We start from the raw sequence: 22,899 nt of genomic DNA on the forward strand, positions 1-22,899 counted from the left end.
TAGCTGCCTCTCAAATTCTTCCTGCCCCAGGGAATACAGCGCTGAACTCTGGGGTTCAAAGGGCAGGCTCCCTTCCGAACACAGCTCCTGGATTCAATGTGGCAGTCAAGACTGCCCATCCTTCCTGATCCCTGGGGCCTTTCACATGGGGATAGGGCGAGGGGGGCATGTGAGGCGGGGGGATGGGCAGTGGTGGCACCAGCTTGGATGGAGGTGGGATAAGCAAGGGTCTTTGAGGGCTGGGCGAGGTGGAAGAGGGGACCAAGTTCTGAGCTCCCCTGCTGTGACAGCAGACTGCCAGGAGAGGGCAGTGCAGAGCCTCCGCCTGTCTTCTGCTCTCTGTCTTAGAGCAGATACCTCTGCGGTGATTGTGCCAAAGTTGGCCATCTTCCTCCCCAGATTGGCAAACTGAGGACACCCAGAAAGCCCTCTTCCTTGGTCCCTTTCATGGGTAGTCGAGTGAACAAGGGTTATGCTGACGCCTCCAAATTTCCTCTGGTCCAGGGTCCCCCTAACCCTTAACCACATGAAAAGAGAATCACGCACCAGAATTACAGTAGGTAATAAGGTTTACTGAAAACTCGGCCACATTCAGTACTGGTTTGGTGGATACATCAGAAGAGGTTGCATAACATTAGGCAGGTGGAGGGGGGCTGGGAGGAGGATGTGTGGGCACGTGTGTGCAAGTGTGTGGGGTGGGATGCCTGTCCAAAGTGATAAGTGGAAGGGTGTATGTGTGTGTGTGTGTGCACGCGCGTGTGTGTATGAACAAGAAAAATGAAGCAGAACAGGAAATGTAATTTATCCCACTGCACGTTGCAAAAGTCTCACGCCAAAAAAGCTAGACTTTCCTCTACCTATGGCATCAAAAGGGAGTAAAAAAATGATTGGATCACCCAGATTATAAATAAGGTTATTTGTTTCTCAAAAATCCCTATTAAAACATTAAATATCAGCTCTTTTGGGGGAAGAAATACATTCATTTCAGGGAGACCTCAGGAAAGCCACCATCCTTTTGCTCCACCTTACAGGGCCCTGCAGGGGGCCCTCGAGTTGAGCCCAGCAGCCAACTCACATCCTGCCGCTGCCGGAGATGGCCAACGCACAACTGACAAATGAAGCTGCAAGTCCATTAAATTAAATTCAACGGAAAACACACGTGTGATCAGTCCTGTGGTTCACAGCCGTAGGGGTGGGAGGGAACAGGAGGGCGGGGTGCCAATCCTGGGGGCCTGGGGGTTGGGGTGGGGGCTGTGTGTCCGGGCAGATGGTGGGAAGACTCCTCCTCCTTGCAGAGCCCAGGTTCCTCCAGGGCTGTGGTAGGGATGGTGTGTGGAACAGTGAGGCGGGTGGGTGGGCACCTCCCCCACACTTTGGATATTGATGGGAAGGGGGATGTAGCTAGCACCTTCTCCAACCCCTGGCTTCCCCCTGGGCTGGATGCTTCTTTCCAAAGTTTCTTCTGCCTTCTCGGAAGGATAGAGCGAAGAAGAGAGGATGAAGGCTGGTGGAGCCAGCCTGGGGGCAGAGGGACAACGGCGAGGGGCGGGAGGGGTGGACGGCTGCCAAGCTAACCTGGCTCCACCCTCTCCAACAGCCCATGGAAGGCGTGGAACGTCTGGAGAGCTCCATCCCAGGGCTGGGACATCTGGGCTAAGACACCACTGACCACCTGGGGACGGCTGTGGTCCCCAAAGTCACCTTGATATGGCTCCTAGCCCAGGTCTTGCCATCTCCTTGTGTCCTGGAGCCAACCCAGGTGAAGGGCCTCCATTTAACCTCCTATAATTTGAGCTCACCAGCTTACCACTGATTTCCAGGAGACAGAGAGAGAGAGAGAGAGAAGACTCTAATGGCTCTCGTCCCCCCCACCAAGTCCATGGGCCTTGGAGGACCGAGGGGAGCCCTAGAGGATCCAGGTCCCATCTTATTCTACAGGATGTAAGGCCTTGGCCCCCTCTCCCTCCAGCCGTGGGTCATGCATTCCGGTTCCCTCCTGCCCTTGAATGTCTCTCAAAGAGCTGAGGACCCCGTGGAGGTGGAGCCCAGACCCACTTTGTCTCTTTTCCTCCTGACTCGGTTCCCTGGCAGAGGCTCACTCCATGAACAGCACTGACCCATGTCCCAGCGCGGGGCTTGTAAATGACTCAGGTCCTTCAGTGGGGGGGCGCCGTGGGTGCCCTCTGTCCTCAGGGATGCGGTGAGTCCAGATCTCACTCCTGCCCCTCCGTCCAGGCTGCTCGACCGGCCCTGCCACGCCGAGTCCTCTGCAGTCCTAGGGAAGTGGGGCCGGGGTTCTCGGTGAAGCTTGGTGGTTGGGAAGGAGCGGGTGTTTCCTGTGCATTTCCTCCAGCTACTGATTCCGGGAAGCCAGGGCCCAACTTCCTCTGTGCTGCCCGCCCCGTCCCCTTCCCCCCCACTCCGAAGCCCTCCTGATGACGCTCCTCTCCCTCTCGGTGACCAGTGCCATCTGGGCGGCTCGGCTACTCCAGGGAGTCACTGTGTTCCAAGCCCAGGTCGCTGACATTCGTTGTCTGCAGCTCGTCCGCCTCCTCCTCCAGTTCCTCTTCCTCCTCCTCTTCCATCTCATCCTCCTCCTCTTCTTCCGTCCCGTCCAGTGAATCGTCATGTGCCGCCATCATAGCCTGTTGCATGGCCATGGTGGCGTTGTCGGAGGATAAGGACTGCAGGTTGTCCAGGTTGATGGACCCTACGGGAGAGAAGAAGGCCGGGATCAGGCCCAGGAGCCCCGGTGGGTGTTGTGGTGAGCACCTACGCTGGACAGTTCCCTGGTGTGAAGTTTCCCGTCCATTCACCTGTCAGCCACCCCTTGCCCCATCCCAGGCAGCAGCACTCCTGGTTACCACTTCCTGCCATCTTCGGTGCAAGTGTGGCAGACACTGTTGCCTTTCGAAGAATTCTGTAAGTAGGTATTGTCATCCCCACTCGAAAGAGGAGAAAATAGTCTCAGACAGTTGAGTCATTAGCTCAAAGCAACACAGTCAGGCATGATATTGCTGAGCTTCTCTCCCTGGTGAGTCTGGCTCAGAATCTATTGATTTCCACTCTACCTCATAAGACTGTTGCCCACCACATAGAAACTGGTTCACAGCCATATACATGCATGCATACATGAAGGTATGCACGCACACGTGTACACCTCCACTCCACTTCCCACACAGAGCTAGCTTCACATGCCAAGCTATAAAATGCCTGGCTCATGGCTCATTGAATTATTCATTGTGCACCAGGCGACCGGCAATTAGAAAAGTGTATACGGAGGGTGTGATGGAGAAGCTGGGAAAACAAAACTCTTCCTGGCCTCCGTTCACAAGCCAGCTGCCTGCCTCGGTATTTATAGATGGCCCTGGCTCCTGGGGGACTGTGAAGACAGTGATTGGTGCTAAGAGACTTCGGGTGGGTGTGGGAGTGAGGAGAGGGGCTCTGCTGAGCAGCCGTGGACTCAGATGCCCACCAGTGGACTCCCACTCATCCTGGTGAGATTGCTTTGGACTTGTTAAAATATATACCAAAAAAATCCCCTTCTTTCAGGCTTACGTACATCCTTCGGTGGGGACCAGGAGGGTTAACTATTGTGACAGAGCTGACACCGCCACTCAAGTGAGTAGATGTTCAACCCTTGACTCTGGGCAGCCGCACCCGTAGGAGCTTCAGGAGCCCCCCTGCCATCCCCCCACCCCCGGGTCTAGAGTACCCTCAGCCCAGTCCTTACCATCAGGGTTTGTCCCTGGGGCACCGCCCTGCTGCTGCAGCACCCCTGCGGCGATGGAGTTGGGCCAAAATCTTTGGGTGGGCCGGTGCTGCGACTTGATTTTCTTGGCTTTGGGGGCAGGGTCGGGGTTGCTGGCATCAAGCATAGGCTGCAGGATGCGTCTTCGGGCATTGATGAACCTGCCCCGGGGGTCAGATGGAGACAGGTTAGCCACCACTGGGGGGCGGGAATGTGTGTGCGCAGGTGTGAGCATATGTGTGCACATGTGAGTACACATGTGCATATGCATGCGCACACATGCATGCATGTGTGTGAATGCACATACACACATGTGCACATGTCCTGGACACACACGTGTGTGTACATGTGTGCAGGTGTGAGCATATTTTTGCACGTGCAGGTCTGTGCATGCGTGGGCACATATGGGTATGCACATGCATGTATGTGTCCGTGTGTGCATGTGCACACCCATGGATGTGTACATGTGAGCTTGTGTGCAGGTGCACATGTGTGTGAGAAGGCCTGGGAATCTGCTGCAGAGCCGTCAGGACTGAACCGTGAAGGAAGAGCTCCTTAGTCAAAAGCACTAACCTCTGACCTCTCTCTGGGGAGCCAAGGGTCCACTCCCGCCCACCAGACCTTGCCCTCTGAGATTCCCGTGACACCCCGGCCAGCCACAGAGGAGGGAGCACGGGGAGCCCTGTGGGTCAGGACTGTTGCCTCCTCCCTCCTTCCTGCTCCCAGCTCCGCAGAATGTTTTAGCTTGAGCTCTGTTTACATAGGTGGTGAGGAGACCAGATAACCCCTGGAGGCTTTTGGGGTCTGGGATGCAGCCAGGCCTGTGTGTCTATTCATCAAGTTTTCCGTGATGTTCTTGACACAGTTTCCCAGCAGAGGGCGCTGAGAAGCTGCAGATGAAGCTATAGGTGTGGATTTCAGCTTTTCTGTTTCCAGCCAACATGGAAAGGCTGGTGCGGTGGCTGGGCCGAGACTGAAGTGAGCTGGGCACTCCCACCTTTTCCCCTGCTGTGCATCCCCCTGCCGAGCAAGTGGCCCCTGGGTTTGAGAGCCTCTGGGCGGGTGATGCTAACTCACCAGTTATTCACTTGCAAGAGGGTGAGGTTTGTCTGGGCTGCAATCTGCCTCTTCTCATCCTCCGTGGGGTAGGGGTGCTGAAATGAGAGGCAAAGAGCTAGTGAGGGGTGGGCACATGGTAACCTGGTCCCCTTAGAGACCATACCCATGACATAGGCAGTGTCCCAGGCAGGCAGCCTCAGTGGTTTGGAAGCCCAAACAGGTGAAAGGGTAACATTTGTATCCCTGAAAGAAGGAGGCTGCTCTGTGCCTAAGGAGGGCCACCCACCCTCAGCCCAGCCCCCCTTTGGTGGGGGACCAAGTGGTTCCCCAGGAGCTGGCACATTTCAATAGTGATCTCTTCCACAGCACCGTCACATCCTCCAGACCACCCCCAAGCAAGTAGGTCAAGCATCATCAGTATCAGGATTTACAGTGGCCTCAAAAGCCCAGGGGACTCTCAGAAGGTGGAAAATGGGGTGAATGAATCCGTTTAATTTACACTAACTGACATTTACTGAATATCTGCTCTGTGCACAGATTCCTGTAGGCATCCTAGGAGACAGAAGACAAATATAAGGACAGCTACAACTTGTATAATATTTTACAGCCTGTGACATGCTTTCATGCACTAATTTCACTTAATAAAAGCACCTCACTAAAACTCAGTAGGGGGCAGGTTAGGGGTTGTTCTTCCCACTTTACAGATGAGGAAACTGAAGAACCAGCTCCACTGTCCCCCCAGATGGTGGCATCAGTTGGAACTTGGTTCTCCTGACTGTGGCCCGGGCTCCCCCCATCACTGCACACTGCCACTTTGCGACATGCAGCCAGTGTCTTTGGAGGGGGGTGAGTGAGTGAGGACAGGGGCCAGGGCCTTCAGTCCCTGTGCTGATTCCATGCTTGTCTGTATCGCAACCTGTGCTTCATGAGGGCAAAGACCAGCTCTTATTAATTCATCTTATTAATGTATTCCCAGTGCCCTCTACATGTACATAATGCACAAATGACGTTGTGATGTCAATGACGTACAATTACACCCAGTGAAAGGAAGCAGACACAAGGCAGTAGATGCTGGGATTTGGGTGACGAGCACCAGAGAAGCTTAGAAGGAGAAGTGGGGTGCTGGCCAGAGCATTGGGAAGGCTTAACAGGTCACATTAAAGACTGGGAAATTTGGGGGTGGCCGTGGGTTAGGGTGGTGAGCCCCAGGATGACCAGTTCTGTGTGTCTTTGGTCTTTCTCAGGCTTCTGCATGCCACCTGGTACCTGGCAGGCTGGCAATAAATGTGATGAGAGTCTGAATGGGTTGAAGCCTTGCCCAGGCAGCTAGGAGAGGTTTGGGGGCTCTTAGGGTAGAGGGCCCAGCTGTCCTCAGGTTGGAAACATCCCCTTACTGAGGTGGTATGAGATACTGGAGCTTGGGCCTTCCAAAGTCCCGAAGACCAGGACTCAGAGTTTTGCTCTATCATGACAACCAGTGAGATCTTCAGACCATTGCTTTACCCTACATCAAAAAGTCATGTCATGATTAAATGAAATTGTACTTGTAAAGTGCTCAACAAGAGATGGCTCTTCATCCTATTACTGGATGATGCTGGCAAGGTGCTTAAAGCTGTCTGAGGGATGAGCTTGAGATCAACAGCCTCGGTGGAATGCTCATTATCAGTGACAAAGGAAAGCAACCTCTTCGGTGGCCTCAGCATCCCCCGGCTGGAGCAATCAGTATCGTGTGTTGTTTTAACTCACACCTCTGACCCTGTCTGCCTCGCCAGGGCAGCTGGGGCTTGTGAGCCACATAATGTTAAGATTCTAACAAGGAAAGCGCAGCGGTGTCGCAGGAGCCAATTCCATCTAAAAGGGAAGGAGCAGGGGGAGGTGGGGACGAGACTGTAGCCCTCAGCGGCAAAGGAGGAGGAACTCCGTGTCCTCTGACCCCCTCCGTGGAGGGGTGGTGGCTGAGCCCTCCTCCCCTGCCCCGTGGAGTTTCAATCTCCGTGGCCCTCATTAGAAGCCGAGCAGCCTCCGCGTCATCCACGGCAGCTGGTCTGAGGATACAGCAAAAACCCGAGCGACGTTTTGGCCTTTCCGGGCCCTACTAGCTCCTTCATGTCTTCACACCTTCGCACATGCTGTCCGCCTGCTGGAATACTCCATCTCCCCCCTTTCTGAGCTTCTGCAAAAGACCACTCCCAGGTCAAGTCCTTTGTGAGGTCTCTCCCAGCTCCCCGGGGCAAGTCAGTCACTGCGGCCCTTGAATAACTGCCTTCAGCCCACTCTACCGTGACAGATCTCTCCCCTATTCTGGGAGTTTGCTCAGGCACGGACCTGTCTTATCAGACACCGCATCTCCAGTGTCCAGACCGGTAGCAGGTGGCGTGGAGATGCGGTGTTTGTGTATGAGACAGATGAGTGAACCAGTAAGGGAAGGAGCTGGTTGACTTGTTCCCCGAGCCTTGCCAACCATGCCGGCGCATCAACCACAAACTCAGGGAAGCCGCTACGGCCCAAGTGACAGACACCTGCCCGTGGAGCCCACAGCCAAGAGGGAAAGGCTTCAACCAAAGAAGAACGCCTCTATTAAAGAGGCGTGTGTAGGGGACTTCCCTGGTGGTGCAGTGGACAAGAATCTGCCTGCCAACGCAGGGCGCATGGGTTCGATCTCTAGGCTGGGAGGATCCCACAGGCCACAGAGCAGCTAAGTCCAGTTGCCACAACTACTGAGCCCGAGCTCTAGAGCCCGGGTGCTGCAGCTCCTCAAGCCCACGCCCCAGAGCCCGTGCTCCGCAACAAGAGAAGCCACCGTGAGAAGCCCGTGCACCGCAGCAAAGAGCAGCCCCCACTCGCGGCAACTAGAGAAAGCCCACCGCAGCAGTGAAGACCCAGGGCAACCAAAAAGAAAAAAGGAAGCAGTGTGTTTCTGGACACACTGGATGGTCAGAGCAGTCAGGGGAGCCTTCTCTGGGGAGCTGGGCTTCAGCTGGACTTTGAAGAATGGCCAAGACATCTTAGTCATGGAGGGTACGGGCTTTCCAGGCAGGGGCTTTGCACTAGGACTTATTGTCAGAGGCAAATTTCTTCCACTATTAAGATCTCCAGAGAAGGAAATCCTTAAGCCTCCCACAGATCAAGTTTGCTGTCTCTAAGGAGACTTCCAGCGCGGGCCTCCATTCTCAGTGGATGTCACAAATCCATGGATTAAGTTAATGGGAAGGGATGAGAGGCGGGGTCCCCCAAAGTGGCTGGTTATTCTCTTACAAATACAGACACAAAGCCCTGATCCTCCTTCAGTGCACGTCCCCCCTCCCCCAGGGCTCCCGGGATGGGTATCTCAGGAAGCATGTGGCAGAGGTGGGGGAGGCTGGGGGCTGGGGGTGAGTGCAGGGTTTGGCATGGCCTTGGGGACAGGTGTGTTGCCAGAATATTCCTGGCACCCCATCTGAGTGCTCGTGGGAGCGGTCCAGCTTGTCCATGCCTCAGACCAGATGATTCCTGAGGACAGAGTCAAAATAGCCCTGGCCCCTGGACAGCCCTTGATTTGGTCAGCACTACTTTTAGCACCATCGGAAAGGCTGGGGGCCAGGGGCAGGGAGAGGTATCCAGTGTGATGGTGGTGAGCCCTCGGGCCTCGGCTCACTGTTTGGATGAACTTCTCCTCCGCAGCCAGGAGGGAAGGGCGAAGACAGAGGCCCTCTAGAAGAGACATGGATGGACCAGACAATGACAGCTCCTTCTCAGGCGAGCAGGGAGCCCCATGTGACTGGGCAGTGCTGCCTGCTGGTTAAGAGCATGGCCTCTGCAGAGGCCACTCACTCCAGTATTCTTGCCCTGGAAACCCCATGGACAGAGGAGCCCGGTGGGCTATAGTCCATGGGGTCACAAAGACTGGGACATGACTTAGCGACTACACCACCACCTGTACCACCTTTTGCAGAGGTCAAGTCCTGCACCTACCACTTAACCAGACACAGGACCTTGGCAATGTATTCATTGCCATCCTCAGTTTCTGGGCTTCAGATGGAAATGACAAGATAGGGCCTACTCCTTGGACTTTGAGGATGATTGAATGAGAACATGCTGTGCTAACTTATTCCGGACCACATGGTGATATCTGCCAGACTTCACCGTCCAGTTGAATATTCAGTTTCTAGGGAAGGGAAGTGCCAGATTTAAGCTGAAGAGGCATTTCACGATACCACAGTTGCCATCAGGAAGCTCCTCTGACACTGAACCCAACTCTTTGCTGACACCTCCCTTTGGGCCCCATGACTCAAGTCTCATCTGGGCTAAAGTGAAGCTGAAGGCATCTTTCGGTTTGAACCACCGGTTTCCCCCTAGGGTCCTGGGTCTGAAAGTAGCTAAACCAGGCTGGTACCTGGGCCCTTGGCCACTTCTTTCATTCAAAGCCCACCCAATAGGGAGCACCCACCTCCTCACCCAGGCAGACAAGCAGGAGGCTGGCCAGATCCCTGAGGGACATGGTGCATTGGAAGCAGCAGCCTGCAGGTGTGAGATGGAGCTGCCACTGGAGCAGAGCTTGAAGCTGCCATCCTGGCCCACTTTCCCACACTGGGGTCAGCCTCACCCTCCTTCCCTTCTCCCTGGTCAACTGTGTGCATGTAGCCTGTTGTGGCTACAAAACTTCCTAATGTGACCACTGCTCTAGCAGGGCCAGAAATCAGCCAGAGGGAGGCAGCTGGGATGGTGAGGGGCCCTGCAACAGCCACACTGCATCACACAGAAGATGCCATTGATGGCAAGGCACACCCTGACCTCAGAGACGCTAAAGCAGGAGAGACGAGCAGTTTAGAATGGAGAGGGGTACAGAAGGTACCCAGGGACCCTCCCTTTCCTGCTACAGCTGTCCCGACTCAGACGTCCCACTTTTCCATTCCTTTCTCTTTTCCACTCACCTCCCCACTTACAACTGTGCAGACACAGGCAAGCATGGCAGCTTCCCAGGTGGCTCAGTGGTAAAGAACCCGCCTGCCAATGCAGGAGACAAGAGATGCGGGTTTGATCCTTGGGTTGGGAAGATCCCCTGGAGGAGGAAGTGGCAACCCGCTCCAGTATTCTTGTCTGAAAAATTTCATGGACAGAGGAGCCTGGTGGGTTACAGTTCATGGGATTGCAAAGAGTCGGACATGGCTGAGTGACTGAACACACAGAAAATCACAGAGGACTGAGGGACACATAGCCTGGTGTAGCGTCACCAACACCCATGTGACCATCACCCAGGTCAACAAAAGAGATTTCTACTGGTACCCCAGAAGCCCCTTTTCTGTCCCCTGCCAATCACCACTTCCAAAGATATCCTCCCCCAACATAACCCGATGTTCCTTGTAATTCCTTTTTTTGCTTTTCTTTATACTTTTACAATCTATGTTACATTCTTAATCAATATGGTTTAGTTTTGCTTAGTTTTTGGATCCTATATAAAAGCAATCATATAGCATGTAGTATGGAGAAAGCAATGGAAACCCACTCCAGTACTCTTGCCTGGGAAATCCCATGGACGGAGGAGCCTGGTAGGCTGCAGTCCACGGGGTCGCAAAGAGTCGGACACGACTGAGTGACTTCACTTCCACTTTTCACTTTCGTGCATTGGAGAAGGAAATGGCAAACCACTCCAGTATTCTTGCCTGGAGAATCCCAGGGACGGAGGAGCCTGGAGGGCTGCCGTCTATGGGGTCACACACAGTCGGACACGACTGAAGCAACTTAGCAGCTTGTAGCATTTCACTCCATAGTATAGTTGTGAGATCCTTCCATGGTTGTTCTATGTAGCAATCACCTTCATGTTCATTGCTATATAGTTTTTCGTTGTCATAATCTACCGCCTTACTACTCTTCATTTGTTCCTCCAGTCACTAAGTTGTGTCCGACTCTGTGCGGCCCCATGGACCATAGCCTGCCAGGCTCCTCTGTCCATGGAATTCTCCAGGCAAGAATACTGGAGTGAGTTGCCATTTCCTTCTTCAGGGGATCTTCCTGATCCAGGGATCGAACCCTCGTCTCCTGCATTGGCAGGCGGATTCTTTACCACTGAGCCACCTGGGAAGCCCTTCCTGTTCTTCACCCTCCCTCCTGGCTTCTATTTCAATCGATCCTCCACAGAGTAGTAAAATTTTGGTCCTTAACCTACGCCCAGCCCCTTAAATCCATTTGGAACATCACCCCCTCCCCACCCCGCCCACTGCCATGAGGTCTGAGCCCTCACCCTATCCAGAATTCCACACACTACACGGATGATCTGTTTTTCACCCCAACCAGACAGGCTGCAGTTTTTGAGAAAAGGGTCCACACCGTTCTTTTCACCCCCACCTCATCGGTGCTGAGGAAAATGCCAGGTTTGAGCCAAGTCTTGAGTACATCTTCGCTGAATGATCATAGGATCCCGGGGGTAAGTGGTACCTGCACCATTCCCTTTGTGCGTGTCTGTGGGTGTGAAGATGAGTGGGATGGGGGTGGGGGGCGTCCGTGATTCAGGCTCCCCGGGCCAGCTGCTTATTAACAGTGCTGTTCTTACAACTGATGGTTTCAAACATATTTGGGGGGGGATGAGAAGGAGAAGGGGGTCCTTAGGAGTCCACTGACCACACTGGCTTCTTCTCTAGAAGGGTCTTGGAGGCAGCATTGTAGCAGTAGGCAAGGACAAAGAAGAGGGCCTCTAGGGACTTCCCTGGAGGTACAGCGCAGGGGGCCTGGGTTGGATCCCGGGTCAGGGAACTAGATCCCGCGTCAGGGAACTAGATCCCGCAAGCCCCAAGAGTCTGTGTGCCGCAACTAAAGATGCTGCATGCCACAACTAAGCCCTGGGGCACCCCAAAGAAGAAAAAGAGCAGGGGCTCTAGAATCAGACTGCCCGGCTTTGAACCCTGGTCTCTCACCAGCTCGAGACCCTGGGCTCTCATGTCAGCTTCCTCTTCTGTAAAGTGGGGAGAGCAAATACACCTTCCAAAGGTTGTTTAATAGCAATCAGCATGTTAATATTTGAAAGGTGCTTAGAAGGGTGCCTGGAGTGCTCCGTGTTGCTGCTGTTTAGACTCTAAGTCACGTCCGACGCTCTGTGACCCCTTGAACTGTAGCCTGCCAAGATCCTCTGTCCATGGGATTTCCCAGGCAAAGATACTGGAGCGGGTTGCCATTTTTCCCTCCAGGGGATCTGCCCGACCCAAGGATCGAACCCACGTCTCCTGTTTGACAGGTGGATTCTTTACCACTGAGCCACCTGGGAAGCCTAGCGCACTCCATGAGTGTTTGTTAAGTAAATCAGTAACATAAAATAAACCTGCTGCTCAGCGCAAGCAGCTCTCTCTCCGGGAAAGCCACAGCTTGTTTTTCTGAGGGCAAGACCCCCCAGCAGCCCCTGTGCGCATGTACAAATGTGCTTTCTTTTCAAATAGGTTTATTTCCCTGACGCTGGGACTGCACCAGCCCCTGGGTATATGATGGGGCATTTTCTGCTAACCTGCCTTCAGGCTCCTTGGGGGATGCTATGGAGGTGTACATCTCCCCTGGCCATTTTCAGGTGTAATCTTTATTTTATTTTTATTTTTTAGTGTTTGGCAGCACCATGTGGCATGTGAGATCTTAGTTCCCCGACCAGGGATTTCTCTGTTGAACTCATCTGCCTCTCTATTGTCCAACCAGAGAGCAGAGACTGTCTTCCAGAGCCACACAGGGTCTGAAGCACCTGCCCTCACCTCCTAACAGGGCTTGCCGCCACTTCCTGGAAGCGGACAGCTTTTTGGAGAACTCTGAACACTTAGAGAGCATAGAGTACCCTGTAAGAGTACTTGACATGTATTCTGATTGAATCTCAAGGCATCTATGAAGTAGGCATCATTATTCCCATTTTATACACGAGAAAACTCAGCCCAGAGGGTTAAAAACTGGCTCCAGTTACACAGGTGTACGTGGCTGAGTTGGGACCCACACTCCCTGGGTCTCTTTTTTTCCCCCGCTGCCTTGGGTCATCATTGCTGTGTGTGGGCTTTCTCTAGTTGCCGTGCAAGGGCTTCCCATTGCAGTGGCTTCTCTTGTTGCCGAGCACAAGCTTTAGGTGCGTGGGTTTCATTAATTGCAGCACACAGGCTCAGTAGTTGTGGCTCTTGGGCTCAGTTGCCCTGCAGCATGTGGAATCTTCCCGGACCAAGGACTGAGCCCATATTTCCTGCATTGGCAGGCGGATACTTAACCTCTGGACCACCAGGGACGTCCAAACCCCTGCATCTTTTTCTTCCTCCTATATCTTTAACCATGTCCACGTCACCTCTGTAAGCCACTGAGTTTTTTAACGTATTATTGATCTTCACCATACATATGTATTATTGCCTTCACTTTATGAAAAGGAAATTGACATTAGAGAAGTTAATTGACCCACTCAAGGTCATATAGTAAGTAAAAATGGAGCAGGGCTCAATCTCAGGTCTGTCTGCCTCCGCAGTCTTTCTTTCTGCTGCACAGGCTGCCCCAAAGGGCCCACAGACCAACACTCTCCAGCCCTCAGCCCTTATCATGTGACGTGCTTCCCGTAGGAGTAACCTGAACAGATGTGTCCCCATCCTGGCTGCCCTTCTCTGGACATGACTTGTCAAAGGACCTTTTGGAATCTGATGCCCAGTCCTGGATACACTATGCTGGACATGTCTGGCCAGCAAGATGGGCAAACCCCCTCCCCTCTATTGAGTTGCCAACCCCCTGCAAGAGTGTTTGTGTGAGAGCGCTTGGTTCCATCATGGGCTGACCATTCAGAGGATGTATATGATTTATTCCCTCAATTAAATGACCAGTCCTAGGAGTGCTGAAATCACCTCTCTCACCTGAAGCTCAGGTATTAGTGGACAGATGCATTATTTGGAACTTAGATCACCTTTCTCCTTAGAAACAAGTTTTTTTAAATAGGTAGTTTTCTGGGCTAGCCTTAAAGACCGATTTGGTTGAAGATCTGTGTTCTGGTAGAGAGATGCCCCCAGGATTCAGGAAGAAAAAATGAGAGATCTTCCTCTGCTTTCAGGAAACAGAACTAGACCCAGGTAAACGCTGAGACTGGTGAACATAGACTTACTCAGCTTCTCCCTTTTTGCGCTCCATTGACTCTTCCCAGTCCCTCCTGTGACAAATCCCTGGATCCTTATGTTATCCTCCCATCTGCTTCCTGAATCGGAGGCTTCCAGCCTTTAGGACTTTACGGTCAAATCCCCCGCAGTGATGTTCATGATGATGAAGATAAAGCTTTCATCAGATTCTCAAAAGGGTCAGGAGAGGTTGAAGACAATTGCTAGGAGCCTTTCCTCTGGCACCCCATTCTGGCCTACCTCCTCAAAATGCTGTGCTTACAGATGCTCTGATTTTCATCTTCCACCACGAATAAACACTGGCTCTCTTTCCCTGAATCTGATCCTAGTGGAGTGGGTGTAGAAAACCAACCTTTTGGACTAATTCATACCTAAGCTATGAAGGAGTGATGGCCTCACTGTGGGCATTCTGACAGGGATAGGATAATTTTAAATGCTTCTCTGATGAGTGAGATTTCAGATAAGGTGATGAAATTAAAGGAAAAAGTAGTAGATAATATATGCTGGAGCAAGAATGGTTCAGCCTCCCTAAGCTATTTTCTTGCTTTTTGATGTTTTTTAACTCCACAGTTTCCCTAGAAGTGTCGAGGTTTCTCTCTGAGTTTTCCAAGGCAGAGCAGATTATGGGGCCTTTCAGAGGTAGACTGCACGTATTTGTAGCAGCAGCTGTGTCTGTTTCAGGATGAAGGACCTCCGCATCCATCATCTTATTCTATCCTCACAACAGTACTACGAGCTGGCTATTGTAGCTCCCATTTTACAGCAGAGGAAACTGAGGCTTGATGAGGTCAAGTAATTCACTGCAGTTCTGCTGGCTAGGTACAGGGGGCACGTGTGCGTGCGAGCATGCTCAGTCGTGTCCGACTATTTGTGACCCCGTGGACTGGAGCCGGCCAGGCTCCTCTGTTCATGGGGTTTCCCAGGCAAGAATACTGGAGTGGGTTGCCATTTCCTCCTCCAGGGGATCTTCCCTGACCCAGGGATCAAACCCGGGTCTCCTGCCTGACAGGCCGACCACTGAGCCACGTGGTAAAATTCTTTACCACTGAGGGGTCAGTGAGACTTAAATCCAGATCTTGTCTCCAAGTAGCATGCCTTTTGCATAAACTGTTTTATATGCTGTAAGAGGCACCACCATTCTAAGTCAGCTGTCGATGCAGCCTGTAGGTGGGTGTCTGACAGGGGTAGATGCCCTCTTCCTTTAGACTTAATGCCACGCTAGGCACAGGGAAGCAGGCAAGGATGTTTGCTGAGTAACTGACGGCAACACTGAGGTGCAGAGGCAACCGACTGACTCTCTCCTTCACAAGTCCTCCTTGGCCGGGAGCCTGCGTGCAGGGCACATGCTGTACCTGGGCGACCTCCAGTAGGGATGAGCCCAGCATGTGAGGCTCCAGCCCTGCGGGTGAGAACAGCTGGGAACCAGACAAAGAGTCTCAGAGACAAGAATCATGAGGTATACACCGATGTGTGTAGCAGCATCACTCACAGCCAAGAAGGTGAAACCCAAATGTTCATAAAGTGATGAATGGATAAACAAAATGTGGTCTATCTACACAATGGGATATTCATACACAGAAATGAAGCACTGCCATATATTACAAGAGGGTGAACCCTGAAAACATCATGCTAAGTGAAAGAAGCCAATCATGAAAGATTCCATATCATACAATTCCATTCATGTGAAATATCTGGAATCGGCAAACCCCTCGAGACAGAAAGTAGACCACTGGCTTCTAGGGGTGGGCAAGTGATGGCTAATGGGTACAGGGTTTCTTTCCAGGATGATGAAATGTTCTGGAATTAGACAGTGGTGATGATTACACAATTTTGTAAATATACCTAAGGCCTCTGAACTGTACAGCTAAAAAGAGTGGATTTTATGGTAATTACATTTCAATACCAAAAGAATCAAGCAGAGAAGGCCCTTGGCGCTTTAGTGCATTCAGTTTTTGTGACTGTAGCCAAGTGTATCTGAGGGCCCTGGAGCAAGGTCGTCAGCTCCGTGGGGTGGGGCCGAGGTGGCAGCAAGCAGAGGGCAACCCTGGCGAGATGTATGCCAGGCTGGTGAATGTGGAGGCCAAAGGAAGAGGAACGGATGAGATAGTCAGGCAGCCTCACTGTATCTGGAAACTAGAGTCGGGCTAACAAACCCCACACCTGTTCCAGGATGGGGCTCTGCACCTCGACTGAGAGTTGGGATCCCCATTTACTTTAGCTCCCCTTTGACTGCCCTGGTGGCTCAGATGGTAAAGCATCTGCCTACAATGCAGGAGCCCCGGGTTCGATCCCTGGGTCAGGAAGATCCGCTGGAGAAGGAAACAGCAACCCACTCCAGGACTCTTGCCTGGAACATCCCATGGACTAGAGGAGCATGGCAGGCTCCTCCAGTCCATGGGGTTGCAAAGAGCTGGACACGACTGAACGACTTCACTCACTTTACTTTACCCAGACTTTGTGTGGGAGCCAAGAGATGCTGCTATTTCTTGAGCCAGTGGAGAGGCGGTACATCCTAGTGGGAAGAAACTAGAGCCACGCAGACCTGGTTTCAAGTGCGGTCACCTTTTGTAGCCTGGTTTTGTAATTGGTAAAAGGAGGATGGTAGCAGTACTACATCCTAGGCTGGCTGGGCAGGTGAAATGAGACGACGCAGAGAGAAGCTTGGCCCGCACCCGGCAAGCTGCAGAGGCTACTGGGGTAGGGGGGCTCCTTTGGTGGTGGTGGGGCCGCTGGGGCTTGGCTTCCTCTCCAGGATCCTCCCCTGGAGGTTTCCTCTCTAGGATTACACAAAACATTCTGTAAAGTGGCTCCTGTGCCTGGATGGCAGCAGCAGAGAGCTGTCACATTTTTGATGGAAATGCGGAAGGATGGTGGGGGGAAGCTGTGATCTGGACCAGAGGGGATGAGGGCAGAAGTGGGGACTGGGGAGGCTGGGAAGAGCAGCACCCCTCCCTCCCTCCTCCACAGAGGGCACCCTCTGCCAGGGTTTCTCACTGGATCTGAATTTGCAATGGAATGATTGCTTCTAGCAGGAATTTAGCTGCTTTCAGCCAAAATGCAATAGCAAGAAAATCTCACGGGATTCTTTGGGGACCCAGAAGCAAGGAACCAATGGATGGAACCATCCCAATCTCACAGCAGCCTAACAGCAAAAAGGCTCGGGGGTTGAGCCTCTATCTCAGGAGCACGCTGTCATCTGAACATATTTCTGGAGTTGCAAGTGCCACAGCACAGTGGAAAGGACAAGAAGTCTCGGACACAGGGTGAAAGGAATGAAAGAATACTAACTTCTGCCTGAAGGAGAGAAGAAAACAGAAAACCAGCACCTACAGAAGAAGTTCTAATTGATATCTATTAAACAAGTCTGCATGTTATACCATGCTCTCCCTTTCTGCTGTCAACCATTAGAACTGCTGTTTACATCCTGAAAGCTTAGGATGAATAGCTTACTTTGTAGAATGTTTATTAGCCAATTTATCTGCTTATCAGGAAGACAGCAGTTTTGCATTGACTAGTTTATGCTACTTCTGTGTGTTACTGTAATTATGGAACTTAATTAACTATTCTGTAAACCATGAAATATGAGTGCAAAAAACAAGAGTTGTTGCTAGGAAAACTAAGTGGAGTGCTTTGGAAAGACTCCAGAGTCAAATTCGCTTAAAAGTGAGATCAGGTGAGACAAGTGAAAGAGACTGAGATATACAGTAAAAATCTAAAAAGACCCTACAGTCAGGTTACTTCCCCAAAGCCAAAGTTCTTATTCCATTTTAAATAAAGGTAAAATTTATAGACGCTGTATTATAGGATAAATATGTGCAAATAAAATGACAGACTTCAATCAGAAAATGACTTTGTTCCTATATCAAAACATTAGCAAACAAATATATTATATGTCTTTTAAATCAAAGTAAAATGTATCTTTCCTTGCCTTGCATGCATGTGTGCTCAGTGATGTCTCTTTGTGACCCCATGGACTGTACCTCCCCAGGCTCCTGTGTCCATGGGATTTCCCAGGCAAGAATACTGGAGCAGGCTGCCATTTCCTCCTCCAGGGGATCTTCCCAACCCAGGGATTGAACCCACATCTCCTGCATCTCCTACACTGACAGGTGAGTTCTTTACCAGTAACTCACCTGGGAAGCCCACAGTGGAATACTACTTAGCCATAAAAATGAAATAACGCCATCTGTAGCAGCATGGTTGGACCCAGAGATTGTCATACTGAGTAAAGTAAGTCAGAGAGAGACAAATACCATGTGATATCATTTATACATGGAATCTAAAATAGGACACAAATGAACTTGTCTACAAAACAGAAGCAGACTCGCAGACCTAGAGGACATACTTGTGGTTGCCAAGGGGAAGTGGGGATGCAGGAGGGATGGGTTGGGAGTTTGGAATCAGCAGAGGCAAACATCGAATGGATAAACAACAAGGTCGCACTGTATGGCACAGGGAACTATATTCAATATCCTGTAAACGACAGTGGGAAAGAATATGAAAAAGAATAAATATATGTATAACTGAATCACTCTGTTGTACAGCAGAAATTAACAACATTGTAAATCAACCATACTTCAATCAAATAAAATGAAAATGAAAATGTATCTATGTAATGGTTGTTCCTTTCTTCAACAAACTTTCCAAATAACCAATCAACAAATTAGTTGTCTTGCATTGGATATGAGAACACCTACTGATATTGAGATCTGCCCTTATTCATACCTTTTCTATCCTTCCTTCCTAAAACTGGGCAGCTACTATGAGCCTAGCACAACACTGCCACAGAGCCGTATTCCCCAGCAACTGTATAGAGTTGTTCCTCAAAGCGACAATGAAAACGAGTATGACTCAGAGTGATCAAATGTCTGGGGAAAGCTTCAAGCCATGCCCCCTCTTGCAAATTCATGAAGCCCTCTAGTACACTAAGGGTAAAGAAATAAGCTAAACTTCGTATAACCCAGATTTTCCTAAACCTATTTCATCACGCTACCCTTTCTTGGGAGCAACACCTATAATATCCTGTAAGATACACACTTTGGGATCGATCAATGCTTTGGGGCCCATAGAAGAGGTATCATATGTGATCCCTATTCTTGAGGAATTTACTACTGAGTCAGACATGAAACATGTAGACTGGACCCACACATATATATACCGAACAAGTAAGTAACAGAGTTAGTCAATGCATTCTTAGGATCAAGTGAGAATCAGTAGGCATCACAGATGAGAACAGATCAGTCAGCTACCTCTAAATAACTTTCACAAATGTTGAGTCTTAGCCTAAAAACCCTGCTCATGGTCTACTCTTCTAGAAAGTTCAAAGAGAACTCACATTTCTTAAGTGCGATTGTGTGTCAGGCATGGCTCTTTATATATGTTACTTCATTTAATCTTCACAACTGTGGGAAATGAGTTACTATCTCCTTTTTCAAAGAAATAGAATGATTGCACAGCTAGTGGAAGGGCCTCAATTCACACCTCTGTCTGTCTGGCTTCAAAGCCTGTCTTCTTTTCACTGTGCCCTGTGACCAAGAGCTTTCACAGTGCCTTTCCTGAGCTGGTGTTTAGCGGGGGCTGTGTGTCGGCCTGTATCAGCAGAGCCAGCCTTGGGCCTGAAGAGGACAGCTTGCATGCTGAGTTACTAGAGCCCAGACTTCTCCCCACCCTCTTCCTCCCCCTCATCCAGAAGTTCTGAGTTCTGACTTTAAAGGCAGAAGGGTCACTCCCTTGTCCTGTCTCCATGACCTCTGGGGGGAGGACTTGCCAATGTCAAGTGCTTTATCCACAGTGTCCACTCTGAGTGCACTCTGAGCTGCAGAGGGCCTGGGGCGGGTGACAACCTCACTCTAGCAGCTCAGCAGGTGCCCCCCATCGTCCCAGGTCCTTCTGCAGCTCTGACCTGGGGCCTTCCTTCCCCTCTGTTTTGCGCTCAGCTGCTCTTGCTCTGCTCTCTCTCCCCTGTCTGGCTGGAGATGGCCGTGGAGTGGAAGGCAAGGACCCTGAGCTATGGAAGGGGCTGGGCAGGAAGGGGTGAGAGGCGGGACATTGACCTGAAGCCCAAGGTCAGCGGGCAGGCACAGCCAGGAGGGATGGATGCTGTGACCTTCTGTCTCAGGCCGAAGGCTTAACTCGGTGGGTGGGGGAGCTGCCATCTGGGGGTGGGAGGCAGCTGAGGTGATGGGAATCAGTGGGGGTGCTGGCCTGGATGCTGGGCTCCTGGGCAGTGGGGTGGGGACTTGTCTTGCAGCCTCCTCTCCCTACTACACTTGCGTTTTCTCCCCTGAAAAGCAAAGTTGTAGATGTGTTCACAGTCTTCAAAATTCACTGGGGGCTGGGGACAGGGGAGAGAAGTCAGCTAACACTTTTTAAGACCCAGGACACCAGGGCCTCCGCACTCATTTCATTCCTGCATCATGATCTCCACAAGAGATGAGTGTGGCCAGACTGCAGAGGATTGAGGGAAAGCCTAGATACGAAGCCAGGTTTGGTTGCCCCAAAAGCCCACATGTTCCCACCATCCCCACTGCCCTACACATTCTCACAGCTTGACACAGGGGGCTCCTGCTATGGCCGGGGGGTAGCCTGGGTGCTGCAGACATGGGTGTGATAGGTCAGCACATGGACATAAAACCTCCCCGACAGAAGCCCTCTTCCCCGGGGAGGTGGGGGAGCTGGAGCTCAGCACAGACTCCGGGGTCTCAGGGCCACCACAGCCCTCTGCTCTCTGCCCGCGTGGAAAAGACAGCAGGCAGGGGACCTGGGCACCCCCACCACGAGCTCTAGGTCCTGAGTTAGAGGAAGAGGCTGGGCCTGGCCCTGGCTCCCTGGCTTCTTCACTAGGCTCCAGGCATCTCTCCAACCTCCTCTCCTCACCTTAACCTTCAGCCTTCCAGCTCCTTCTCTCCAAACTTGGTTATCGTCTGTGCCCAAGGTGGTGCTTTCAAATGGGCTTCCTCAGCAAAGTGCTGGGGCGACCCCAAGTCCCCAGAGTCTGGGGGAGGATGTGGCTACTGGTGGTAGATGCAGAGCTCTGGTCGTATCCAGCACCACAGAGCGATGCTGGCCATCTGCTGGGTGGGCAGGCCCCCCGCTTCCGGGGCAGGGATCCTCAGTTCAGTTCAGTTCAGTCACTCGGTCGTGTCTGACTCTTTGGGACCTCATGGACTGCTGCATGCCAGGCCTCCCTGTCCATCACCAACTCCCGGAGTTTACCCAAACTCATGTCTGTTGAGTTGGTGAAGCCATCCAACCATCTCATCCTCTGTCATCCCCTTCTCCTCCTGCCCTCAATCTTTCCCAGCATCAGGGTCTTTTCAAATGAGTCAGCTCTTCGCATCAGGTGGCCAAAGATCCCCAAATCCTGGGCCTTGGCTCCATGGCTTTTGGAGGCTCTCCCATTTCAAATAAAGGGCTGATGATTAATTAATTAGTTCCCAAGATCCACTGACTTTCTCTTCTCTCTGAACAAAGAGCCTCCCTAACTTCTGGTTCTTCTCCACACTTTGCCAGCCAATATGTCTACAGCCCTAAGCCTGGTATTTATCTTCTGTCTGTGTGTCTATTACTGCCATGCCAGGCCAAGAGCTTGCAGACCACCGGGAGCCTGCCTGTGCTTGAAGATTCTGCCTCCCCATCCCAGACACACATACACACACACACACAGCCCAGACAGAGTCACCAGCTTTATTGCTCCAACCCTTGTATGATGCAAGAAGGACACAGTTTTGAAGTCACTCCTGATACTCAACCCAAGGCTTATCTGTTGCAACTTACCGTGCACACAAACACAGCCACCGTCATGCTAGATGCACACAGCAGGCGCTTTACAAACCCACGCCCCCTGCAGTGGAAGCTCAGAGTCTTAACTGCTGGGCCACTGGGGAAGCCCCTATAAACATTACTCTTTTTTTTTTTTAGTGAAAAAAATTTTTTTTGGCTGCGTCCCATGGTCTGTGGGACTAGTTCCCCGACCAAAGACTGAACCTAAGCCACCTGCCTTGGAAACACAGTTCCTTAACCACTGGGCCATCAGAGAAGTCCCCCATAAAGCTTAGGCTGCATCATCATCTCATGAAAGAGACCCAAGAAAACAACTGCTCCACCTCTCTGAGCTGAGCTGGCTATCTGATGCTAGGATTTCAGCCTAGGCTGCCCACCCCGGGGTAGGGGCGGGCTTAACCATGGCTCGGCAGTCCACACTTCCTCTGGCTGCTCTGATCAGAAGGAAAGGGATGCACACCCTCTGCTCTGCCCCCAGCACCAAGGACTCAGGAAACAGGAGGGTTTGACTGGAGAATCAGCATTTTCTTCCACGGGAGAAGACAGGGGTGAGTGTGGCTGCCCCAGGAGAAGTAGCCACAGCCCCGCCCCACAGAATCCCACTCTGTTCACGAAACACTGTCCACTTGCCCACAGCTTTACGCTCTTCAGAACATGTCCATCCCCATTCCCTCATGGACGTCATATTCTTTTGAGGCAGTAGCCACAAGCACTGGAGGAATCTCCAGCTTTAGGTCCCATTCAAGCCTCCCGCTACCCTGGCCTCTGGAAGATGGTATCCCTACAGGAGAGCCTCTCTCTGAGGCCAAGCCCTCTGGAGATGTGGGAATCACGGGCTGGTGTCCCAGGGCTTATTCATACCCCACACTGCAACTCCACACCCCAACACACACACACTCACCATGAGATGCTGGAAGAGCCAAGAACGCATTATATTGGTGGCATGCTTGGGCAAGACTCCTCGTTTGTTCTTGGACTTCTTATCCTCATTGTCCAGGAGGGAGGTGAGGTCAAGGTTAACCTTCAGGGCACGTGGAGAAAAAATCAGCATCAGCAGCCTGGCGGGCCAGCAGCTAGGGACCTGTTGCCATAGAGACGGCAGGCTCTCGCCGCCAATCCCCTGTCCCAACTCATTCTGAGGGTCCGGGGAGGTCACCTCTCCTGTCATCTGGCACCAGCCCCTCAGGGAATGGGAGAAGGGAAGAAGGAGAAAGAGGAGAAGGAGGAAGA

The 22,899-nt window shown here is 51.8% G+C and overlaps 1 protein-coding gene across 2 annotated transcripts in view; it reads right to left on the minus strand.

Annotated features, from left to right (window-relative positions):
* Positions 1–553: 553 nt before the first annotated feature.
* PKNOX2 (PBX/knotted 1 homeobox 2) overlaps positions 554–22,899 on the minus strand; it is a 289,880-nt gene continuing 267,534 nt past the window's right edge. For both annotated transcript variants that reach the window (XM_043873891.1, XM_043873881.1), the window contains 4 exons: positions 22,571–22,690; positions 4,829–4,905; positions 3,734–3,912; positions 554–2,710 (listed from right to left, as the gene is read on the minus strand). In XM_043873891.1, coding sequence (XP_043729826.1) covers positions 2,484–2,710; positions 3,734–3,912; positions 4,829–4,905; positions 22,571–22,690 — 603 coding nt within the window. In that variant the 3' untranslated portion in view covers positions 554–2,483. The remainder of the gene's footprint in view (positions 2,711–3,733; positions 3,913–4,828; positions 4,906–22,570; positions 22,691–22,899) is intronic.

This window comes from Cervus elaphus, chromosome 2 (assembly GCF_910594005.1).
Source record: "Cervus elaphus chromosome 2, mCerEla1.1, whole genome shotgun sequence".
Lineage (NCBI taxonomy): Eukaryota > Metazoa > Chordata > Mammalia > Artiodactyla > Cervidae > Cervus > Cervus elaphus.